We start from the raw sequence: 22,893 nt of genomic DNA, 5'->3' as shown, positions 1-22,893 counted from the left end.
CAGACTGGGGTAATGCTTTTATATTAGTTTTTCTGTAACAAGAAAAATCTGCTTTGAAGTTTTTATCATTTTTTTTTTCCTTAAAAAAGAATAAAAAAAACCAAAGGCACCCAGAACTCCCCTCAGGCCCAAAGAATAAAAAAGTTCTCTCATCGGTGCAGCTGGGCCCTTCGCTCTTGCTGTGCCCAGCCCCGTGGCCTCCGCCTAGTTCCAGCCCAAGGGCCCTAGCGGCCCCTGACCTTCCCTCTGGCCTCAGGGGGGCTGGTCCATCAAAGACGCGCCTGCAGCCGGCCAGGGCCTGGCGGGGAGTGACGGCCCCAGTGGTGGGGAGCCGGGTGGGCGGGCCAGGGCAGCAGTCCTGAAGGTTCCTGTCCCCAGATGGAGGGAAAGGAACAAAAGCCAGCTTTTGTGAATTCCAGAGGGTGCAGGCACCTGGCCGCAGAGAGGATGGAGGTAACTCTGTGTCTTCCGCAAGGGACAGACGGACGGGCAGACAGTCAGACAGCAAGCTGCTCTGGCCATTTCTGGCTGGGCCAAGAGCTCTCGGCGGCATAGGCCAGGGAGGGCTGTTTGCATGTGACTCGTGTATGTGTGTGTATGTACGTGTGTCCACAGGGCAGGGAACAGGCACCCATGAGTGCCGGGGCAGGTCAGACCCTTCATCGAGTCTGCAGGACTCAGGGAGTGATGGCGGTGTTGGGTGTGGGGCGAGAGTGGGACATTGGAGGATGATGTGCGGCTGTGTGGTGTGTGTGGGTGTGGTGTCTGCATGTGTCTGGCTGCGGATGAGCTGCAGGAAGGGGTGGGTGTGGGAGACTGGGTCCAGCCTGTGTGTGGAGCGGGGACCCGGCAGGTGCTGCGCTGGGTGTGTCCGTGAGCGAGGCAGAGTGGGGATGCACAAGGCTCAGGCACGTGCTGCAGATAGGCTCCAGCGGTCCGTCATCCTGCAGAACACGTGGGACAGTCAGGGGAGGCCAGGGCAGACCCACCAACCACGACCAGCCTGGGACAGGTAGATTAGAGCTGGGGGCTCTGGGAGGGTCAGGCAACTGCAGGCCTGAGGGGGAGGTGCCCCGGGGGTCCAGAGCCAGCGGGTCACCCACTAGGAGGTGCTCCTGGGGGGCCTGGTGTGGACTGGAGGGACTTCGGATCTCTCTGGCCTTTCCCAGGGCCTCTCCTAGGGTCCCGCTCAGCACACCTGACCGCGGCCAATGTCCTCTAGAGGGGGCAGATCTCCTCCACCCCAGGACCCAGGGTACCCCTCGTGAGGGCCACAGCGTCCTCACTGAATGGCCAGTCACCCCAGTCGCTGACCCCTGGCTCTGCCTGAGGACAATGTGTGGAGAGAAGGGGCTCCCGCTTCATGGCCCAGGGCCCCAGGAGTCAAGCAAGATGACTGCCGAGCACTGCCTCTGGGCCTGCCCTCCACGCTTGGATAGCCAGCCCAGCACACTGCTCTCTCTCTCCTCTGGACTCCTTTCCCCACCTCCCTCTGTCATCCACCCACGGTATCCTCAACGCCCCTCAGGCCTCTCTCTGACCCAGGCCCCACTTCAATTCAGCTTCTGAACGGTGGCCCCGTGCCCTCCTCCCATGGCCACACCCTGGCCCCAGGACTCCCAGCTAGGCTCACTCTGACTCTCCCTCCTGACCACACCTCTCCTCCTGGCTACTCGCCACCACTGTGCCCACTCTCCAACATCCCCCCCAGGAGACCAACCCCTCCTGTCCGCACCCTCTTCCCTTCCCAGCCTGACCCCCAGCCTCTGCGAGGCAGCCATTCTCTTGCCAGTACCCTCAGTTCCCTTGTTCCTTGCTCTCCTGTCCCACACACCTGGCCAAAACCCCCAGCCATGGAGGGATCCAACTGGTCATCGTCTCCACACACACCCCCATCTGCTGAGCACCTCCTGCTGCACAGAGAGGTGTGCATCAGGCAGGTGTGACTTCATGTCCGGCTACCAAGCCACTAGTCTGCGTGTAACTGCAGCCACTCGGTCCTCTGTCCTCACGCCACAGTGAAAGGAGCACTGACCCTCCTGCCCAAGCCAGTCCTTCCTCCTGTTTCCACAGGGATGGCTACACCCAGCTCTCTTCTCTTATATTTTTAAATCCCCCCTCCACACTGCCCCTCCCCATCAGCCCTCAAGCCAGCTCTATCCCTTAAAAAAGGCTTAACATGAACAGAGCCCTGCCTGAACTTCACGCCCCCTTTCCCACCACCACCCTCTTTCATCTCTTCACAGTCAAACTTCTTAGCAGTGTCTACACGCCCTGGACCCTCTCCTTTCCAGCTGCTTTCTCCACCCTCTTTGCCCCTGAAGCCGCTCCCCACAAGGTCATGGTGACCTCCTTGTGGATAAATCCGGTGAGTCTGTGGCCATGCTCGGCTCCATCAGTCTGTCAGAAGCACGGCTGATTCCCTCTACTTCCAGAGAAGCCTGTGCATGGAGGCATAATGGGCATGCACACGTATGTGTGTGTGCACGTGTGCACACAAGGGCACGTGTGCCTGGGGAGGCATGTGCGCATGTACTCGCATGCACACACGTGCACGCAATGGTGCACCTGTCCTGCATCTGTGAATGTGCGATGGAGTATATACATGTCTGTGTGTGCACGTGTGGTGTGTGTTTGAGTGTGTGCTTTGTGCTAAACATGTGTGTACATGCTTAGACGTGGGTGTGAGCATGTGTACATGTGGGTTGGTGTGCTGTGTGCACGTGCAGGTGTTTGTGTTGCATGCGTGTGTAATCACGCTCTGTCCTGGGCTGCCTGCATTCCTCCTGTCTCGGTGCCCCGGTGCTCTGTCCCAGCTCCTTCCACCCATTCCCCTCTCTCTCTCTCTCTCTCTCTCTTGCCATGCTCTCTCTCTCTCTCTTGCTCTCTCTCTCTCTCTTGCGCTCTCTCTCTCTCTCTCTCTCTCACCCCCTCAAGGCAAGCTCCCCCAGCCTCCTGTGGCTTCAGTGACTGTTTCAAGGCTGACGATGCCTGGACCCCTATCTCCAGCCCAGACCTCACTCCTGAGCCCCAGACCCACATGTCCAGCCCACCCTGGGCAGCCCCTCCAGCGCCCTCCAAACTCATCACTCCCCCCCCAAACCTGCTCCTCCCAGTACTATCGTTCACCTGGAATTCCAAGCTAGAACTGGTATCTTGTCTTCTCCCTCACCCCATGTCCAGCAGGACTACTTGGGCTCCTCAAGTGTGCACCCCAGACTCTTTTCAGGCCCAGCTGCTTGTCTGCATCCTTACCGTCTGCCCCCAGCATCTCTGGCTTGGAACCAGCAGTAGCCTCCTCCCGGGGCCCCACATTCATTCCCTGCTCCCGCCATCCCAGCCCCTGTGCGGGTCCCATCAGGGATGCATCGCCCTGTATGGAGGCCCCCGGCTCCGGCCGGCCTCCCACAGGTGCACTGTCATACCCGACCTCTCACTCAGGGCCTGAGCACACCAAGTGCTCTAACAGATTTGCAAAATGAACGATGAAGCAGGGGACAGAGGGTGAGGAAAGGACAGAAAGACCTAGACTGGGGTCAGGGCCAGGAATCTGGTGAAGCAGGTTAGTGCACCCCGCACGGACCACCTACCTATGTCAGGTGTGGTTACCCTGTCACTACCACCTTTCCTCGTCCTCCTCCTGCTCTTCCTCTTCCAACCGGCCCCGGTCCTTGGAAACGTCACCATACTCATGGTTGCCTTCTATGTCCAAGACCTGCAGGTGCTTCAGCCTCCGGAAGGCACTTTCCACCACAGAGCCCACGGCCAGCTTGTTAAACCTGTGCAGGCCACCCACGTGGGGTCAGTGCCGGGGCCTGACCGCGCCCACACCGACCCAGCCCAGAAGTGGAGCACGGGGGACGGGCCCTCCGGGAAGACGCGCGGCAAACACAAAAGGAGGCGCAGGAGCGCAGGTGTCACGGGGAGCTCAAGCTCTTCAGTGTGGCTGCTGCTGGGGGGAGGGGTGACCCAGAGCAGCGGAGGGAAGGCCTCCCCCATATGTGCTCTCACTATGACTTGGGGGGGGCAGACACAGACACCTCCTCTCTGCCTGCCCTTTGGCATTAACCTCTAGGCCTGAGGCTCCTGTGCTGCCAGCCTGGAGTCGCCTTGGTGCCGGGTGTAGAGGGGCACACAGACAAGGCCAGGGCCAAGCTGGGCCAGGGACACACTTAGGTTTGGGAAGGGGGAGGCTGGGCTCTGATCTCAGGCCCCCTCAACTCTCTGCACCTCGGTCTCCTGCAGGAGTCGAGAGGCACAGGTCACACTGCACCCCGACGTCACCCAGCCTGGCCTTCTGGCCACAAAGCCCCCTGGAGTGCACATACTGCCTTACTCTGTTCTGTCTCCTCTCTGACTTGGGGGATGGGGATGGTGGGAAGCACCACCCTGGCTCTGCTGTATGGAAGCTCCTTGCGTAGCTGGGTCCCCTGAATCATCTGAAACCCCCAGAACCCAGTGAGGACCTGAACATCTGCTGTCCTGGATCTGAGGCCCAGGCCCAGCCTGGACATCTGTGGACACAGTGGTCACCTGTGCTCTCTGGGCTTCAGGCTTCCCAGCTGTAAATTGGGAAGATGCTTTCTGTGGTCCCCTCCTGCCACAGGAACATCAATAACACCCACATGCTCTGCTTTTTAAATCTTCCAAAGCCCTTTCACAAACCTATGAACCTCACCAGGCCTGGCCAGGACTGTCCCCACCCTTGAGCGCTGAGGAAGCAGGGGCTCAGTGGGGTTCTGTGATGTACCCAGGGTCACACAGCTGGTCAGCAGGAAAGCTAGGCTTCAAATACTGACCCCTACCTGCAAGTGGTTCCCATGTGACCTGACTACCCTGCTGGAGCCGGGCCAGTCCCCAGAGGGGCACGTGCAGGGCCCCGGAGGACCTCCTACCTGAGAAAGATCCCTTTGAGGTTGGGAGTAGAGTCAAAGGCATTGGCAGGCACAGTACTAATCTTGTTGTTCTGCAGGTACAGGTACTCGAGCGACTTGGGGAGCCTCTCGGGGATATCTGTGAGCTGATTCCCGGCGATGTCGAGCAGCTGCAGGGGCGAGCAGGGGAGCCAAAGCACTTAACAGCATGCCAAGCTCCCACCAACCCCAGAGCCTATCTAAATCTCACAACCCTGTGAGGTGGGGTCTATAATTATCCCCATTTCCAGATGGGGAAACAGAGGCTTAGAGAGGGTCAGAGATCTATCCCAGGCCATACAGCCTGTACGGGCCGGAGGCCGGTGCACCTGACTCCAAACCCTTGTTCTAATTGATGTCCATCCTACTCCGCTCCTTCTGCCTTCCCACAGGAATTCACGGCCAAGATGTCTAGGTGTCAAAGTCCTCCCTCCTTAACACACCTGTCACCACCATCAGACTAAAGACCCCAGAAGGGCAAGGGCTAGGGGTCCTCCCATCTTTAAATCTCACCTCAGTGGTGTCAGATGAGGGTGGAGATGGGGCTGCTCATTCGTGGATCTCAGGGCCATGTGGACAGGGGCCAGGGGCAAGGGTTCAAAGCCCACAGTGACTCTGGCATGGCAGCCAGGCCCCAGGCTGGTCAGTCTCAGAGTCACCACAGGCCTAGAGTCCAGGAAGCAGGTGGCCAGGAAAATGGGGTAGTTTTCCCAGGGAGAAGGACGCACCTGCAGCAGGCAGGAGACCCGGACGTGCCCGGGCCCAACTCACTGCCTGCCCCTTGGGCTGTCAGCACCCTTGCCCCGACACACACCTGTGCAGCCACAGGTGGGCTTCCATCATCTCTAAGCTCCCTCCTCACCCTGACAGGCTGGGGCTCAGGGCCAGGGGAGAGCACTCGCTTCAGTCACCTGAGGGAGCCTCCTTGTCACCTCCCCTACCCAGCAGGGCTCCCTGCTCCCCACTGGGTTCCTTCCACATGGTTCCAGCACTTCCTCATTCATTCCAAACACCCTCAGTGCCTGCCCATGGGCACTGGGGGCATGGAATCCACTGAGACGCTGCCTCCGTGCTCAGGAAGCCAGGCTGGCAGGGGAGATGGACACAACAATCTGACAATAGCAGCAGTGGAACTGGGCTGTGATGGGGGAGCCTGGGGGAGGGGCCCGATCCAGCCTCGGGTCGAGGGAATAGACGGCAGCCAGCACAGGTGGGGGCTCTGAAGCAACAAGAGCAGCCGCTTGTAGAAAGATCCAACAGTGAGAGGAAGAACCCCCTCCACAAGACACCCCATCCCCGACTGGACTCACCTGGGCAGGCATCTAACCAGCCTATCACCGGTGGCTTCCTGGAGGAGGTGACACTTTAGCTGAGTCCTAGGTATATTATAAGCTCTAGGAGGGTAGTGACCCTGGGTCTGTTTTATTTCCCTCTGGGTCCTCAGTTCTAGAGCTGTGTCTGCACATAGTGAGGCTCGGTACAGGCTTGTGGAATGAATGAATGAGTAGGTGCCACCAGGGTGGAGAAGGTGCTTCCAGCAGAGGTGACAGGATGAACAAAGCCCAGTGCACCTGGGAAACTGAGATGCTAGGCTGGGAGCAGGGGCAGACTAGGCCTTGAAGGCTGTGGCAAGGGTGCTGGTCTGGGTTCTAAAGGCAGCGGGGAGACACAGAAGGGTCCTGGGAGGGAGTGTAAGGTGAGCGTGTTTTTTTCAAGATACCCTCTGACTGCATGTGGAATCTAGGAGTGGAGCGCTCCTAGGAAGCTGGGGTCCAGGAAAGAAATGGGGAAGGCTTGACTTAGTGGTATGAGCAGTAGGGATGGAGAGAAGTGGAGAGATGGGGAGATGTGATGGTAGAGTTGGCAGGGTTTAGTGACAATGGGTGTTGGAGGGCAGACAGCGTGCAAAGGGGGTGTCAGGGCAGCATCCACGTTTCCCGTGGACACCTGGGTGGATGTTACCCACTTCAGCGAGTTAGAAAATGCAGCAGAAGGAGCAAATGTGGAAGAGAGGATAATGGGGTTTGGGCCCCTTAAGAAAACCTAAGAGAGACCGGCACAGGTGGTTGGATCCTGGTGTCTGGCACTCGGCGGGCTGTCTGGGTTGGGAGAGACCCCAGCTGCTCCTGCAGGGCCAGCTGCCAACCCCCAACTCCACCCTCAGGGTTCTGCCCCACCTCCCAGCCTCCCACTCTCAGAGCCTCTCCCCTGTACTCCCCTCAGACATCCCCACGCTGACAGCTCCCCACACAAGCATGTACTATGCACCTATCACAACGAGGGCCCTGGTCCAGCAGGAAACACAACAGACTAAAATGCCCGCCCCTTGTTCTAGCAGGAAGAGCAGACAACAAACAAGCAAACAGATGATCTGTTGTCGGAAGGGATGAGGGTTATGAAGAAAATCAAAGCAGAGGAAGGTGGCAGGTGGTGATGGAAGACCTCCCAAGGAGCTGATATCTGAGCACAGCCCTGAGGAAAAGGGAAGAGAAGGCCTGAGGACATCTGGGAGAGAGGGGCCTGGTAAGGCAGCAGAGCCTCCCAGGTTTCTCTAATGAAGTTCCCTTTCCGCCCCTCATTGGGTCGGCAGGTTTCACTTGTAACCAAGGAGGCTCAGTTCACGTGGCCAGATAGCCCTCCTGTCTCAGCTCTGGCCACGGGAGCCACACTCACTGACCAGTCCCAGAAGCCTCAAGTACACCCCCCTAGACTCTGCAGACTGGTGAGGTCAGCACCCCTCACGGGCCTGCCGTCCTCCCCTGCCCCAAGCCCAGCCTTCTCTAGGCACCTATCCTTTGCCCACAGGGAGGTGAGCTCCACTCTCCCATGCCACCTGAACTGTCCCTGCCCCCCAGTCCTCCTGAACAATGCCCAGTGCCCCCCGCACCTGCAGCCATGACCTCCCCTTATCCCCACAGGGCTCCTCAAGCTTGTCCCTGCAGGTGGTGAGCTCTGCCTAGCCATGCCCGCTGAGCTCTACCCTGCGCTCCTGTACCGCGAGCCCACCATACCCTGGGTATGGCCCAGACCCCCTACCCTAAGGCCCAGACTGCCCAGCAGGTACCTCCCTCACGGCCCAGCCATCCCGCCCACCCCTCATCCGGGCCCAGCAGATGGGTGGGCTCAGGGCAGCCAGACCAGTAGCCCCCCACATGGGCACGGCCCTGCCCCCGCCTCGCCCCGCCCCCTCACCTGCAGACCAGCGAGGTCGGCCCAGGCACGGGGGGCCAGGGCCCGGCTGCGCAGCCGGTTGCCCGTGAGGTAGAGCTCCCGCAGCTGGGCCATGCCGGCCAGCGCCCCGCGCGCCAGGGCGGCCAGCTCATTGCGCTTGATCTTCAGCACGTGCACGTTGCGCGGCAGCCCGGGCGGCAGCGTGCGCAGCCGGTTGCCTGATAGGTCCAGGGAGCGCAGCAGGCGCAGCTTGCGGAAGGCATCGCGGTGCACCTGCGGGCTGGTGATGCGGTTGTAGCTGAGGTTGAGCTCCTCCAGGAAGTAGGTGGTGGCAAAGTCATCGCGGCCGATGCCGGTGATCTGGTTGTGCAGGATCATGAGGGTGCGCACGCGGCGGGGCAGGCCGCTGGGCACGCGCTCCAGCGCGTTGTTGTACAGGTGCACCGTGTGCAGCCGTTTGAGGCCCTGGAAGGCCCGCGGGTGGATGCCCTGCGCGCGCAGCTGGTTGCTGTGCAGCAGCAGGTACTCGAGGCTGCGGATGGGGGTCAGCACGTCTGCGTCCACGCTCCGGATGGCGTTCTTCTCCAGGTGCAGCAGCACCAGGCTGCGCGGCAGCCCTGCCGGGACCCGCGACAGGTTGTTGCTGGACAGATCCAGGTACTCCAGGCTGGAGAGCTTCCTGGAGGGAGGCGGGGGATCAGGCCAGTGGGCAGGAGCCCACATGGCACTTGTTTCCAACATTATTCCCAAGGGAGGTGGCGGGGGACCTGCCTCTAACCCATCCCAGCTCCGCCGCTAGCTGACTGGGGGACCTCAATCGTCTCCGAGCCTCTCACTGGTTTGATTCCATGATAGATATATTGGTATAGGAAGGATCTAGCATGGTTTCTGACACATAAGAGTTTATTTGAAAACTAATTGTTTTACTAACGCCTTTTGTCCTTTTAGGCTACCCGGGCCCTAAAAACTGAAAATAGATTTGCCTTCAACAAGAATGTCTGAGTTTCTATTTTGTACGAAGAAGACAGCCTCTGCAAACACTTCCTTGCCTTACCAGAATTTTGGCAGGCCTTACATACCATTATTCTTGGGGACAGAAATGTCAGTAAAGGCAAAAGTCTCAAAGTTCCTTCTCTGGAAACTGGCCAGGGGCAGGTGGGCAAGGGCCCGGCCATGTGAGCCCTGGGAAGGGCTTCCTGGGTGCCGAGCTCACACTGAGGGCCCAGGTAGGGGCTCACCAGAAGGTCTCGTTGTCCAGGCCCTCATCAGTCAGGTAGTTGTTCTGCAGGTACAGCTCACGCAGGTTGCTCAGCTCACTGAAGGCCCCTGGTGGGATCTTCTCCAGCCTGTTGTTCTGAGAGGTGGGACGGTAGGGAGGGGAGCATGAGGGACGGCCAAGGGGCAAGGGCAGAGCCTTGGGATGAGGTGTGGAGCGGGGTCTGGCAGAGCCACGGGGAGGGGCCCAGGCCTAAAGTACTCCATGTGGGGCTGACAGCCAGGTGCCCGGGCTTCTGCTTGTTTCTCCTCTGCAGACGCTGTGCCCGCCGGCACGCGCTCAAGGCCCCACGGCCTTACCGCTGTGCCCATGTGGGACCGGGCTCCTCCCCTGCTGTGGGTCCCTGCTGTGGCAGTGCTCCTCCCTGCCCTCTCCCTCCCACCTTGAGGTGCAGCTTGTAGAGGGCAGGTGGCAGGTGCTTGGGCACGTGGCGCAGGAAGTTGCTGGACAGGATGAGGATCTCCACGTTGCTGGAGCCATTGAACATGTTGTCCGGCAGCCCAGCGTCCGCCAGCTTGTTGTTGTGCAGGTACACAGACCTAGGGCGTGAGGCACAGGTGCTCACCCACCCAGGCCTCCCAGCCCCGGCACCATCTCACCCGGTGAGGCTCCAGACCTTGCTCAGGTTGGGCCTGGGGCCCAGGGCACCCTCCTCTCATCTCAAGAACCCCAGACCCCCCCAAATCCAATCCCCCCTACATAGCCGAGGGGACCAAGGACCCACCCCACAAGTTAGTGGAAGAAACAGGATTTCCTGACCCCAAGTTCCTGCTCCTCTATATCCTTCAAGGTTCTCAGTTGTTCCCCTAGTGTTGCAGCCCTGGAGTCCCTGCCTGTCGGCTTTACACAGCTGTCTCTGAGTTCTGTGGACTTCGTGAGAACGGTCCTATCCTTATCACCTCTTTATCCCTTGTGCCCAGCACAGGATCCTGGCTCAGAGGAGGTGATCCCTCAATTCATTCAGCAAATATACAATGAGTGCCTCCAGGTGACAAGACTGTTCTAGATCCTAAAGATATAGCAGTGGACAGAACCAACAAGCCCCTGCCCTCACAGAGCCACCATGCTACAAGGAGAGAAGATAAGGAACAAGAGAAATCCGCAGGCGATATAGCTCATTCTTGCTGCATGGCCTCTCTTGGGCCTCAGCCTTCTCATCTGTGGGAAGGGGCCATGCACAGCAACTCTGGCTCCTCCAGGGAACGGAGAGAATCGAGGTGACAGATTCAGGGACAGAGTGGCACCGGAGGTTGTCAGCACCTTCCCTCCCCAACACCACCCTGCACTGCTCACACACCTGTGCTGGGGGCCCTCACTCCTCCCAAAGCAGCTCTCAGCGAGGGATGGCTCTGCCTGTTGAAAGATGCTCCCTTCCCCCGGGGGCTGGGGAAGGAGGGAAACACCCTCACTTGGCTCCCCGCAATTCCCCAGATATCACCCTCTGTCCCCGCCTCCTGTACTGATTCCTCCTCATCTTTTAGGGGTCAGTCTTCCAGATCCTGTGCCCTTGCAGCCCAGGGCGTCTGTCACCGCAGCCCTGAGCATGGGGCATCATGCCTGCTCTGCACAGCATGCCCCTCCTCCAGGGCCTGTCTGGGCCCCTGGGCCCCACTCAGGGCTGGCAGCCTCTGCCTCAGCTCCTCCCTTTTCTCCAGCCTAAGACCAGGGCCCCCCTCTGACCTCTGACCTCAAGTTTGGCTTCTGCCCAAAGGTGAGCCCGTAGATCTTGGTGAGATAGTTGGCAGCAAAGTCCACACTGATCAGGGCATTTGGCAGGAACCGGGGTGCCAAGGTCAGCTGGAAAGGGAAGAGTTGGGTACAAGGACCAGTGGCAGGTCAGAGGCCGCCGCTGAGTTACACTACCTGCTGCTCATCTGAGCCCCTTCAATTTGTCTCCTCCCTGCAACCAGAGCCATCTTTCTCAAATCCCCAGTAACACAAAATCAGCTCCCCATAGTCCTGAGCTTGGCACTCCAAGCTCTCCAGCCTGTCCCCTGCTCTGCCTGTTCTCCTGGTCTCTCCCCTCATTGCCCCCTGACACTGGCCCTCTGTGCAGCCACAGTGAGCACCCACACTTCCCCAGACCCAGATCATAGTGTCTACCCTTCATTCACTCAATAGTAGTCCCTGAGTCTGCAATATTCCAGGCACAGTTCAAGGCAATATTCCAGGCACAGTTCAAGGCGCTGGACATGTCCTAGGGAACAAGATACAGAGATACCTGCTTCCACCTCCACTACCAAAGCTGACATCCTAGTGAATGAACAGGAATAAAAGTATCTGAGAGTGATCACGGCTCTGCAGGGAATTCAAACAGACTGATGACAGAGAACGACTGGGTTGGTTGCTTGGAGAACAGGTAACACTTAAGGCATGACAGCACCCTAAATGCTGTCTGTGGGGAGAGCCCCCACACAGCAGGGGCAGCGAGCAGAGGCCTTGTGTGTGGGGTCTGCCAGGCCTGGGGGTGAAGCGGAGTGTGACGGGGCCAGTGGGGAGATAAGAGAGGCAGGTGGGCCCAGACCACACAGATCTGCGGGCCTTGGGGAGACGTGTGGGTTTCTTCCTGGGCCAAGGGTGAAGCCACAGGAGGGTCTTAAGTGGGGAGGGGAGATGGAGAAGTAGAAGTGAGGCACGATTTTGTAAAGCCCCTCTGGCTGCTCTGAGGAGAAGGGGCAGCAAACGAGGAGGCAGGGGCTCCACGTCTGTGTCCCGCTGCGGGATGGCGGTCCTGGGCTGGTGGGTGGGGGGAGCTGAGGGCCTGCAGTGGGACCACACGTGCGTGAGCAAAGCACTCCTGGATTTGTGGCTCTGACCAGTGGTGTTGCAGGTAGTTGGAGATGCCCTTTCCAGAGGTGGGGAGACAACGGGAGGACTGGGGTTTGGGGGTTGTGGCAGGAAGCACCAGTTCTACTTCTATTAAACATCTGGAGGAGATGCTGAGGAGGCAGGTGGACCTTTGAGTCTCAAGTGGGAGTAGGGGAAAGGCTGGAGACTGCCTCTGGATGTGGCCATGATGTAGATGGGTGTTACAGACCAGGGAGGAGAGACAGTCTCCTTGAGTGTTCAGAGAGAGGGGGCCACGACAGACCCTGGGGCAGGCCAAATATCTTGAGGTTGAGTGCCTTTATGTCTTCACTCATGCTGTCCCTTCTACTGTGATGCCCTCCCCCTTGAGGCCTCTGGCTGAAATCCTATTACCCTTCATGGCCCTTCAAATGCCATCTCCTCCAGGAAGCCCTCCAGCGCTCCCTCCCCATGGGGATGAGCTCTCACCCCACTACGCCGATGTAGGTCTCAGCCTCTGCCATTATCTGACCGCTCTGAAGCCCTGGGTCTGGGCCATGTCTGAGCAGCAACAGGAACCCAGCAGCCAGCCCAGAAGAGGCCCTGGTGAAAGTTCCCTGAGCTTAGCCCCCGACACCCTGCCCTGCTGCAGGCCCCTCACCTTGTTATTGGCCAGGTACAGGTAATTGAGGTTGATCAGATGCTCAAATGCCTCTTCCGGGAGCCCTTCAAAGGACAGGCATCGGTCAGAGCCCTGGATGAAGGAGATGCTACAGGGGAGCACGTGAGCACTGACCGCCCCCGCATGCACCCCACTTGACAGGACCGGGAGGTACTCCCTGGGGCAGGTGTGGCTCTGACCCCTTCCCAGCCCCTCCCAACAGGCCTGCCCAGCCCCTTTTCCTTCCCCTGGCTCTCAGGGACCCTGAGACACTTCCCATCTGCTGAGAAGAGCAGATGGGAAGTGTCCACTGAGAGATGACTGATCCTTCACCTACTCAGGGCAGCCTGGGTGGGAATGGGCCCCCGTAAAGTCAGGACACAGGGCAGAGGACATGCCAGGAAGGAGTGCTTCCCTGGGGGCAGCCCCAGAAGGGTCCTCTTCATACCCAGCCCCACAGCAGGGCAGGGCAGGGCTGTGGCCTCTGAGCTTCCACCCCACCTGGCCCTCCCCTGCCCCATCTGGCAGATGCAGTGTCAGAACTGGGCTGTCACTGGGAGCCCAGCCAGGTTGGCCCTTCTCCAGTCCTGAAGTCGGCCTCTGACACTCGGTTCTGGGCTCCCAGACCCTCAGATGCTGGGACTCACCCAAGTATCTAACTAGAGGGAACAGTTACATAAACTGTGCAGCATCCCTCCACAGAATACCCTGTGTAAAGTAATAGCCACGGAGAGCTTTTAGCAACATGAAATTTGCGGCTGAGCTAATTGCTAAATGAAACAAAGCAGTTCTAATAGTTATAATATCCATACTATCAGACCAGCTATGAATTTAAAAACACAAAGAAAAAGGACTGGACTGAATTCTGCTGATGGTTGTACAACATATAAACTTACTAAAACTCATCAAATTGTACATTTAATTCGGGTAAACCTTATGGTATATAAATTATGCTTTTTCTTAAAATGGAAAGAAATATACCAACATGTCAATAGTGACTAAACTCCAAGTGGCAGAATTATGAGTGGGTTTTTTCTATTCCATTTTATTTTCTATATTTCCAAATTTTCTACTATAATCAGAAACTATTTTCATCATCAGAAAAATAACTTTTTAAAATTTGAGGACTCTACACTCTTTGATTCTAAAGGCCTTCTGTGAACTGAAGAGTCTGTGACCCTTCAGGCCCTGGAGTCTGAGTTGCTCTGAAGCCTCTCCCCGGATCGGACGCCTGGGTCTCAGAAACACCCAGTGGCGGCTGTTAGGCAATCAACCACAGGGAGCCCCTGCCATGGGGCCCCAATGCCAGCCCAGCCTAGGCCTGCTCTTTCGCATATGCCAGGGTCTGCAGGGCGGGGCTCTCCCCATGGGCCCCCAGTTCCCTGCCTGGGGTCCTGGTGCCCAGCTCTGGGTGACCCCTCACCTCGGGAAGTCAGACGGTTGTTCTGGAGGTTCAGAGTCTCCAGCCGATTCAGCCGGGAGAGCTCCCTGGGGTAGATCTTCTCCAGCTGGTTGTTCTGGGGAGTAGGGGGATGGGGGTGGTGAGGAGGCAGCATGAGGGGGTGCTGCCCCATTAGAGGCCTGCACCCACCCTCAGCCAGAGTCCCAGGAGCCAGTCCCTGTGTTGGGCGCTTCCCTTGGGATTCTGCCCCATGGTGGACAAACCCTGGGGACTGGCTCTGAAGCAGGCCCAGATGTGGGCATTGCAGGCTCAGCAGTAACAACAGAGGTGTGGGTCCCCCTTCTAGGAGTCCCGCGCACACGCACACGGGCATCCACAGGCAGTTCAAACTTGGAATGTGGTCTACCCTGCACACCTGCTCCCTGCATGCTCCCACTTAGTGACAGGTGTCCCAGCCCATTCTCCCCTCCCCCAAGCCAGAAACCACTTTTAGTTCCCTTTCTACACCCTGTAGACCCCACTTCCCTTGAGATGCTTTAAAACCTGGGTCAGGTACCACCTCCTCCAGAAGCCTTCCTGGGTTGGATCGGGGGCTGGATTAGGAGGAGCTGCCCTGGCCTCACAGCACTAGTCCTTCTATCTCTATTTGTTATCTCTACCTGTTTAGGTCTCTGCCTCCCTCACAGACTGTGAGAGCCTCAAGGGCAGAGCATGTCCGAGACCTCCCTACATGCCCAGCACCCCACGTAGGAGCAGAAGCATACAGCAGGTACACAGGAGCTATTCGATGAATGAAGCAACAATAAGGGCTGCCCTCAGCTCGTCCCTTTCCCTCACCCTTTCCCTCACCGGGGCAGCTACCCCGGTCTTGGGCTCCCACCACTGGCCAGCCCAGAACCCACAAGGCTACATGACGGTGGGCCAGTCACTTTCCTTCACTGGGCCTGGTCTCTGGAAATGGGTGCGACAGACCCTCCCTCTCCCCCAGGGCTGCTGGGCTGCACGAGGGTGTCATGGGCGCACCAGCGCTCCCAGAGTCCCCGTCTGGAATGCCGTGTCCCAATTCCTGAGGTTCTAAAATCCAGCCTGTGCCTCAGCTGGGGGGAGCACTCTGTACCCTGAGCCCCCAGGGTGCTCCAGGGGGGTCTGCTTTGCTCTCACTTTCCCGGCCTGTAATGGAGTCTGAGGTGCCCTGACTGTCCAGAGGGTCAGCTGCCGGGCAGGTCTGTGTCTGTTCTCAGGGCCTGACTCTGCTGACAGGGCCTCAGCCCAGACTCCTCCCGTGGGACAAAGCAGGTCATGAGGTCACTGTGCTTTGTGCCTGGGACGCGGGCCGGGGGGTAGGGGGTCACGGCCCGTGGTGGAGCCAGCCTCCTCGAGTCTGACCTGCCCTGCGTCGGGGGATGGGAGCCCCGGGCAAGAGCCGGGCCTGCGGCGTGGGTGGTTCTGGGGCGGGAGTCACCGTGTGGGGGGCGGGCCCTGGTGACCGCTGGCGCGGCGCCGGCCTCACCTGCAGGGACAGGTGGTTGGTGTGCTCAGGCAGGTCCCCCGGGAACTCGCGCAGGTCGATGCCGCCGCAGTCCACGACCCCCTCCTGGGAGCAGGCACAGTCTCGGGGGCAGTCGATGGTGGGCGGGCCGCGCCCCGGCTCCTCAGGGCTCAGGACCAGCACCGGCTCCTCCTCCACGAATTCATTCTCTTCAGGGCTCAGGCTGGGGGCTCCACTTCGGCCAAACACAGGGGCCCTCACGGCGAGCCCCGGTCCCAGCTGCAGCTGCAGCGGCAACAGCAGCAGGAGCAGCAGCGCCCCGCTCCGGACCATGGTGCCTACGGGAGGGGTCAAGTCAGACCCACCTGGGCGCCAGGGCTGACCTAACCTGTCAGGTAGAGCAGGCAGGGGACCAGGGCCCACGAAAGCCATAATGGGGCCCTCAAGGCCACAAGGCAGAGCCCACTCTGGACCCTGTCCTCAGCATGCATCTGACCTGCTGGCTGCTGCCCTCCCCTCCCACCCACCCCCTCAGGGCTGCCCTCTGGAGGGGTCGGGGTGAAGTGAAGCCCTGTCCTTAGGCAGGTCTGCAAAGCCTCCCACAACCCTCACCGGGCCTGGCCGCAAGGAATCTGTACCCCCATTTCACAGAAAGGAAAGCTGAGGCCCAGGAAGAACTGTGACTTGCAGGGCTTGGCCTGGACTTTGCTGAGCTCTCGCTGCCCTGGCACAGGCAGTGCTGAGGCCCTGTCCCTCCTCCAGCAGCCACAGGCCACGGTGGGCCAGCACCAGCAGGGTGTGTCCCAGCTCCTCAGCTTGCCATTCTAGGATCTTCAGGACGTGGCTCTGCCTCTCTTCCAATTCCCCCCCTCAACTGCCCCGCTTACACAGGTCTGTTTAGTAAGAGTAGCTCCTCCCTCCAGGCCTTCGCATGTGCGTTCCTTCTGCCTAGAACACCCTCCCCCTCTCCTGTGCAATCCGCAACTTCTCCAAGAACCAACTCCAGTGTTAGATCCCCTGAGGTAACTCTGAGATGTCCCAGGGCTCTGCATCACTTTGTTGCCCCAGGGCTTTGCATGAGTTCGGTTGGGTTTTGAATATGTGATATTGTCTTTCTCCCACACAGGGCTGTGAGCCACTTTCTGTCTCTGTGTGCCAGGCACAGAGTAGTCATTAGTGAATGGAGCTGCTGCTGCCCCCAGAGCCCCCCAAGTCCTGTTCCTGCTTACACCCTCAGCTGCCCTCACCAAGGCCAGCTTTGCTCACGTGACCACTGCCACCTGCAAGAGACCACTCCCCAGCATGTTCCCTTGGGACAGCAGGGAAAGGGGGTATAGGGATGGCCTCAGGTCATTGAGGAAGATGCTGGGGTTTCATCCTCCAGGCAGCCATGGGTGTGGCTTGGCTCTGGGCTGGTCCCTGGAGATCTCTTTACAGGGACTCACTTAGAAAACACGTCTGGGGGGTGGTAAGTTGTAACAGGTGGTAGCTCAGGTACACTGACTCTGGAGTCATACACACCCCAGTTCACGTCCCCCTCTATCACTTAGTGGCTCTGACCTTGCTGAGCCTCAGTTTCCTCATCTTACAATGCAGATAATATATCTAACCTCAGAGCTCCAGGGAGGAGTCAGCAAGATAGCAGATGCAAAGCACCTAGCACCCGTTAGGTGATGAGGCGCTGCTATCACTGCTGCAGTGATTATGAACGCAGGTGCAAGACAAGCGTCCAGGCCTGGGGGCACCTGCCGCAGTCTGAGCCTCTCTCCCCACCATTAGAGCAGGGATCACAACCCAGAGTGGTTAGAAGGGTCTGACGAGATGCTGGGCCTGGGAGGGTTGGGCACCCTGGGAGCTCGGTGATGACACTGATGTCTGGTTAAGAAAGCAGGCTCTGGAGCCAGAGAGCTGGGGCTTCGAGCCCAGCTCTGGCTCTTATCAGCCGTGTGACTTTGGGCAAGTTTTGCCACCCTCTAAACCTCACCTTCCTCACCCGTCCATTGGGTGGCCCCAGAGCTGTCCTACTGGGGATACTGTGAGAGTCAGTGAGATGCACGTACTGCACACAGTAAGTGCTCAATAGATGTTAGCTCTCTGCTAGTTAGCTCTACCACTAATATCTGATCCATGGGCACTGTTCACATCCCAACCACACCACTCTCCACTTCAGAACCCCCTGCTTCTTCCCTTTCCCGTGTAGCTCCTGATTGCGCTTTTCCGGTCCAGTCCCAGGCCCACCTCCTCCCAGATGTGGCCCTCCTCCTCCTAGCCTCCTGTGAATTCCTGCTGCCCTGTGACTGCTGTGGTATTTCAGATACTGCATTGCCTTACTCGTTGGCTCAGCCAGCTACCGAAGGTGAGGCCCCAGCTGCCCCCAGCCCTGTGCTGGGCATGGAAGATACAGGTAAAGTACACAAGGCCCCTGCCCTTTGTAGTCAGGAGGCAGCAGACCCCACTACAATAACCACTGCCCACCAGACTGGGTGAGCCCTGTAAAAGGGGCCCCAAAGTGCACGAGGCCCCAGAAAGAAAGCTGTGAGGAGAGAGAAGAGGGCTGGCAGCCTGGATTGCTTGACCCTACAGGCATGTCCAGAAGGCCTAAGCAGACTTGGGCCCCAGCCACTGGCCCAGCAGAGCACCAGGGAGCCCAGCACACACAGCTCCCAGGCTCCATCGGCTGCAGTGAGCGATGCATGCTGCAGCCCGGCCCTGCCTGCCCTACTACACCCCTGCTGCTCCGTGCCCTGACCAAATGCGCCATAAATCCTTGGCCAGTCTACAGACCAGCATTCCCAGGGCACATTATAACCCCCCAGCTAGGTCCACAGCCTTCAGCCCCTGGCGCCACCAGCATTAGACCAGAGTCTCCCCACCCTGCCTGCCTGCCTGCCTGACCCCACTGCAGATCCAGACTCCGGGAGGCGGAGTATGGGCACAGGCCCAGGCCCCAGATTCAATCAGGGCAGGAGGCCAAGGAGGAGGATCCTCCCCACATACCCTGTACACTCACCTTCAGTTTCATATCTATAAAGATCTCTAAACTGTATCTGTAAAAATATTTAATTTATATTAACATCATGAACCATATTGAAAATGTTATCCTCACCACTTTATAGATGAGGGGCCGAGGCCCAGTGGGATTGGCCAATGTAACACAGCTGTTAAGTGGCAAGGCTGAGCTCCCAGCCTGAGTCTTAACCACAAAGCCATGAGGCCCTTCCCTGGGCCAAGCACAGCTGGGCACCAAGGACCCAGACAGACGACTCAGGTATGTCTACTATCCTTAAAGAGCTCACACCTGCACTGCTCGATGTGGTGGCCACGTGTAGCTACCGAGCACTTGAAATGCGGCTACTCTAAACCGAGAGGTGCTATAAGTATAAAAGGTAGTGTACGTGGATTTCACACACTTAGTACAAAAAAGTAAAACATCTCATTAATATTAACGATATCTTATAAAATATCTCATTTATTTTTATAGTGATTACATAATATTTTGGATATTTTGAGTTAAATCATTAAAGTTTTGCCTGTTTCATTTTACTTTTTTAACGTAGCTTCTAGAAAATTTTACATTCCACTCTTGTGGCTTGCATTTGTGGTTCACATTATATTTCTAATGGGCAGCGGTGGTCTAGACATTATGTGTAAATTAAGTATTATAATCCCAGTGTCATCAGAGGTGTGACAGAGGGAATCTAGCGTCCATAGGGACCCAGAGAAGGCCTAGGTGTGCCCGATGCCTAAGTCTGCCCGATGCCAAGAAGACGTCCAAGAAAACGTGATGCTTTATTTAGCCACGAAGGATGAATATTAGGCAAAAGGGAAAGGGTGATACAAGCAAGGGGGTCAGCATGTGCAAAGGCCCTGGGGCAAGAGAGCCCATGTTACCTCTACAAAGCTCACTAGAGTGTCTGGTGTGGTTTGGGGACTGGGAGAGATGCAAGTGGGCAGGGGCCACAGTCCAAGCCAAGAAAGAACTTGAAAGCCGGGTTAGGAAGACTGACCCTTATCTTAGGAGAAATGAGGAGCCATTGAAGAGCTGGAGTGTGGCATAGGCAGGTTTATGGAGGGACCAGTGGGGAGCTCTCAGAGGCTGTGCCGTGGTGCAGGCAACGGATAATAAGCCTGGTCTGGGCAGAGAGAGGTGCTGGGCTGCAGGGATGGAGAGAAGGAGGTGGATTCAAGGGAGAGAGAGGAAGAACAGACAGGGCTTGGAGAGCAGTGGCCCCAGTGCCACGTCCCCCTCCTCCTAGCTTGGCCAGCCACCCTCAGGATGTTGGGATCCTGGTCAACTCCAGCTCCATCACCTAGTTCACTGTGTGACTTTGGCGACATCACTGACCCATCTGAGTCTCAATTTTTTTTTGTTTCTCTAAGAATGTGGAGCAAGATAAGCCCCCAAAGCCCCTTCTTTGTGCCTAGCCATGTTGGAGCTGGGTGTGGAAGAACGGAGGAGAGAGCCTTCCTAGTCTCTGGAAGTCCCCAGAGTGAGGAATCCCCCTGGTGAGCGACAGCAAATGCTGGGCGAGAAGGGCAGCTCCGTCTGTGGTGAGTGGTTCCAATCCTGACTGCTGTGTGAGCCTGGACAAGTCACTTCACTGCTCTGAGCCTCTGTTTACTGGTCTGGGCAATGGAGATGAGAGCTCCTCGTGAGGCGTCAATGAAACGACGTGCCCAGCTGATGCTGGCACCCAGCAAGCGCAACATACTTGGGGTTACTGTTACTGAGGAAGTACCTGGGACCCGCTGTCACCCACCCACCCACTCACCCCAGGGAACCAAACCTTAAGGTCCTGAACTGCTTAAGTGGGGGATTAAGGCAGGACTAGAAGAAGGAAGGGGAAGGGAGATCCAAATCAGGAGGTAGATCCTCAAACCCCAGCACCACCTTCCTTCTCCACTCAAATCCAGTAAAGATTTGCTGACCACCTGCTCTGTGCTGGGCCCTGAACAGCTGCTTCTTATTGACTATAACAGAAATCCCAAGGCCAAGAGTTAGTCTTCCTATTTTGCAGATGAGGAAACTAAAGCACAAAGAGGCTCCCACTGCTGCCCATCTCCAGCAAGCTCCTACTCACACGTTCCTGCCCTGGGAAGCTGCTCCTGCCCCCTTGGCTGGGTTAGGGAGTTCCTTGATGCTCCCACAGCACCCTTCGGGGCTCAGCTGAGCCTTCCCTGACTCCCCAGGCAGGTGCTCAGGAAATGTTTGCTGAATGAAGGAATGTATTTGTGGAAGGCAGGGTTGGAAAGAGCTACAGCATTATTATCTGGTCTGATTTCCTCAGTTTACTGATTAGTATTTTAAAGGCAAGGCCAGGATTAGAATTTGTGTCTTCTGACTCCTGCTCAGAGCCCTGAGCCGGTCTTGAAGACTGAGGAGGAGTTCTCCAGGTGGACAAAGGGGAGGAAAGGCACTCAGGGCAGAGGACAGGGTATGAGCAAAGGCACAGTATGGGGAGGGCAAAGAGGGGGGTATGTTTAAGGAAGGGTAACAGGGAATCGAGGTCCAAGTCTCCAAGGGCATCAGGCACTCTGCTAACGGGTTGATGATAGGGAGCTATCAAGGGTTGTAAGCAGATCATGGTTGGAGCTCTTACGTAGGACTCTACCAGGCCTAAAGGTGCCTCCATTAGTCACCCCTGTCCCAAGATTCAGTTAGAAGGGACAAAGTATGCTCCCACAAGATTTCATGAAAGCATTCATGTGAATCTGACATTTCTTAACTTGCACTCTAGTTTAGAATCGGCTGGGCCCCGGGCCCTAAAAGGGGACATGACCACCCAGGAGCTCCCGTGGTGCCTTATGTAGCTGAGTCGACCACACCTTCACCTTCCCCAGCCAGCCCTAAGTCGTAGAGCAGACGCTCAGGTTGCGTGACCCTCCGACGTTCCATGATGCCCTGCAAGCGCCTGGTGCGTATCCTTCTGCGCCTCCCGGACCGGATCGGGACGGTCAGTGCCACACGCATGCACGCTTGTGTCTGCTCCTCTCCTGAAGTTCAGGCTGCAGCTGCCTCCCACCCCCAGCCTCGGCCCCAGCCCCGGGGGCCACCAGGAGCTCGCTGAAGCCCCCTCTTCCACCTGACAGCGCATCAGGTATTCTAACGCCACGATCTTATCCTCAGCCCAGGCCAGCCTGGCGGTTCAAGGACCTTCAGGCTGGGGGCTTTGGCCGCTTTCGCCGGGGCGCGCCGGCCTCGCCCCCCACCCCACGCTCCGCGGCCATCCCCCTGCCCCCTGCTCAGTCCTGCTGTCCCAGCGGGGAGGCAGCCGGATAGACAGACTGATACCAGGCCCCCAGCTGAGAGCTCTGGCTCAGCGATTGCACGGCGCGGGGCCGGGGAGCCAAGCCAGGAGAAGGTCGGGAGGGGGACGCACGGGCTGTCTGCGCGTCCTGGGGGCAGATCTCTGTCCCTCTATAGGCCTCAGTTTCTCTGTCTGTAAAGAGGTCGAAGGGTGGGCTACCTGGGATGAGCTGACGTGGAAAGACACGGGCATACTCAGCGCCCAGGCTCTAAGTACAGGGGTCCTCGACCCTCCCTGGTTCCACCTGCCCCCCACATTCCCTGTTGCCTGCCCGCGTCCTTCCACTCCACCCCCCACCCCATCCGCCCTCAGATTCTTTCCAGATGTGCGCAGCAGGAGGGGCCGGGGCTGGGACCAGCCTCTGGCGGGAGAAAACAGGCCCCTGCGGGGTGGGAATCGCGGGGGGTCGCGCCCCCGAGGGAGAGCTCTCCGGCTGCGCCCTCCGTGTAGGGCTCCGACTGATGGGGCGAGATGCGCGGCCCCGCCGGGCCAGCTGCTGGAGCCGTCGCACCAGGCGGGAAGTCCGAGACCGCTGCCCAGCTCGGCCCCGGCCCTCGGCCCACCCGGCCGCCCGAGCCCGGTACCTGCTGCGCCCCCGCGCCGCGCCGCGCCCCGCCGGCCGACCGCGCTCTCCCGATTCTCGGCTGCGCTCCGCTGGCGCGGACTCCTTCCATTCAAGTCCAGCCGTGCGCTCGGCGACGCAAGTTTTGTTGTGGGTTTTCTCCTCCCCGCCTCTCCCCCGCCCCCCACCCCACCCGCCCCGCGCGCATCTGCTGGACGCCGGCCTCCCCCGGACACAGGCGTAGGGTCCCCGCAGGCGGGGGCAGGGGAGGGCCCGCCTCTCCCCGCGTTGGACTGGGCCGAGCCCCACTTCCCGGGGAGGCAG

At 58.4% G+C, this 22,893-nt stretch overlaps 1 protein-coding gene across 3 annotated transcripts; it reads right to left on the bottom strand.

Moving 5' to 3' along the window:
- PODN (podocan) lies at positions 1 to 22,709 on the bottom strand. 3 transcript variants are annotated; one of them, XM_067726169.1, is made up of 11 exons: positions 22,592 to 22,709; positions 15,721 to 16,037; positions 14,232 to 14,325; positions 12,809 to 12,873; positions 11,048 to 11,157; positions 9,743 to 9,899; positions 9,323 to 9,438; positions 8,106 to 8,763; positions 4,896 to 5,044; positions 3,591 to 3,779; positions 1 to 944 (listed from the first exon to the last, which is right to left on the bottom strand). In XM_067726169.1, the coding sequence occupies exons 2-10, from the start codon at positions 16,030 to 16,032 to the stop codon at positions 3,617 to 3,619; spliced, it is 1,824 nt and encodes a 607-aa protein (XP_067582270.1). In that variant the 5' UTR covers positions 16,033 to 16,037; positions 22,592 to 22,709; the 3' UTR covers positions 1 to 944; positions 3,591 to 3,616. The 3 variants fall into 3 exon arrangements, with proteins under 3 accessions (XP_067582270.1, XP_067582272.1, XP_067582271.1); XM_067726171.1 differs by lacking the exon at positions 3,591 to 3,779; XM_067726170.1 differs by lacking the exon at positions 14,232 to 14,325 and having other exon boundaries at positions 12,809 to 12,901.
- Between the last annotated feature and the right edge of the window lie 184 nt (positions 22,710 to 22,893).

The sequence above is a fragment of the Pseudorca crassidens genome, chromosome 2 (genome assembly GCF_039906515.1).
Source record: "Pseudorca crassidens isolate mPseCra1 chromosome 2, mPseCra1.hap1, whole genome shotgun sequence".
NCBI lineage: Eukaryota > Metazoa > Chordata > Mammalia > Artiodactyla > Delphinidae > Pseudorca > Pseudorca crassidens.
The sequence above is the reverse complement of the archived record's forward strand: the minus strand, read 5'-3'. Positions and strand labels throughout refer to the sequence as shown.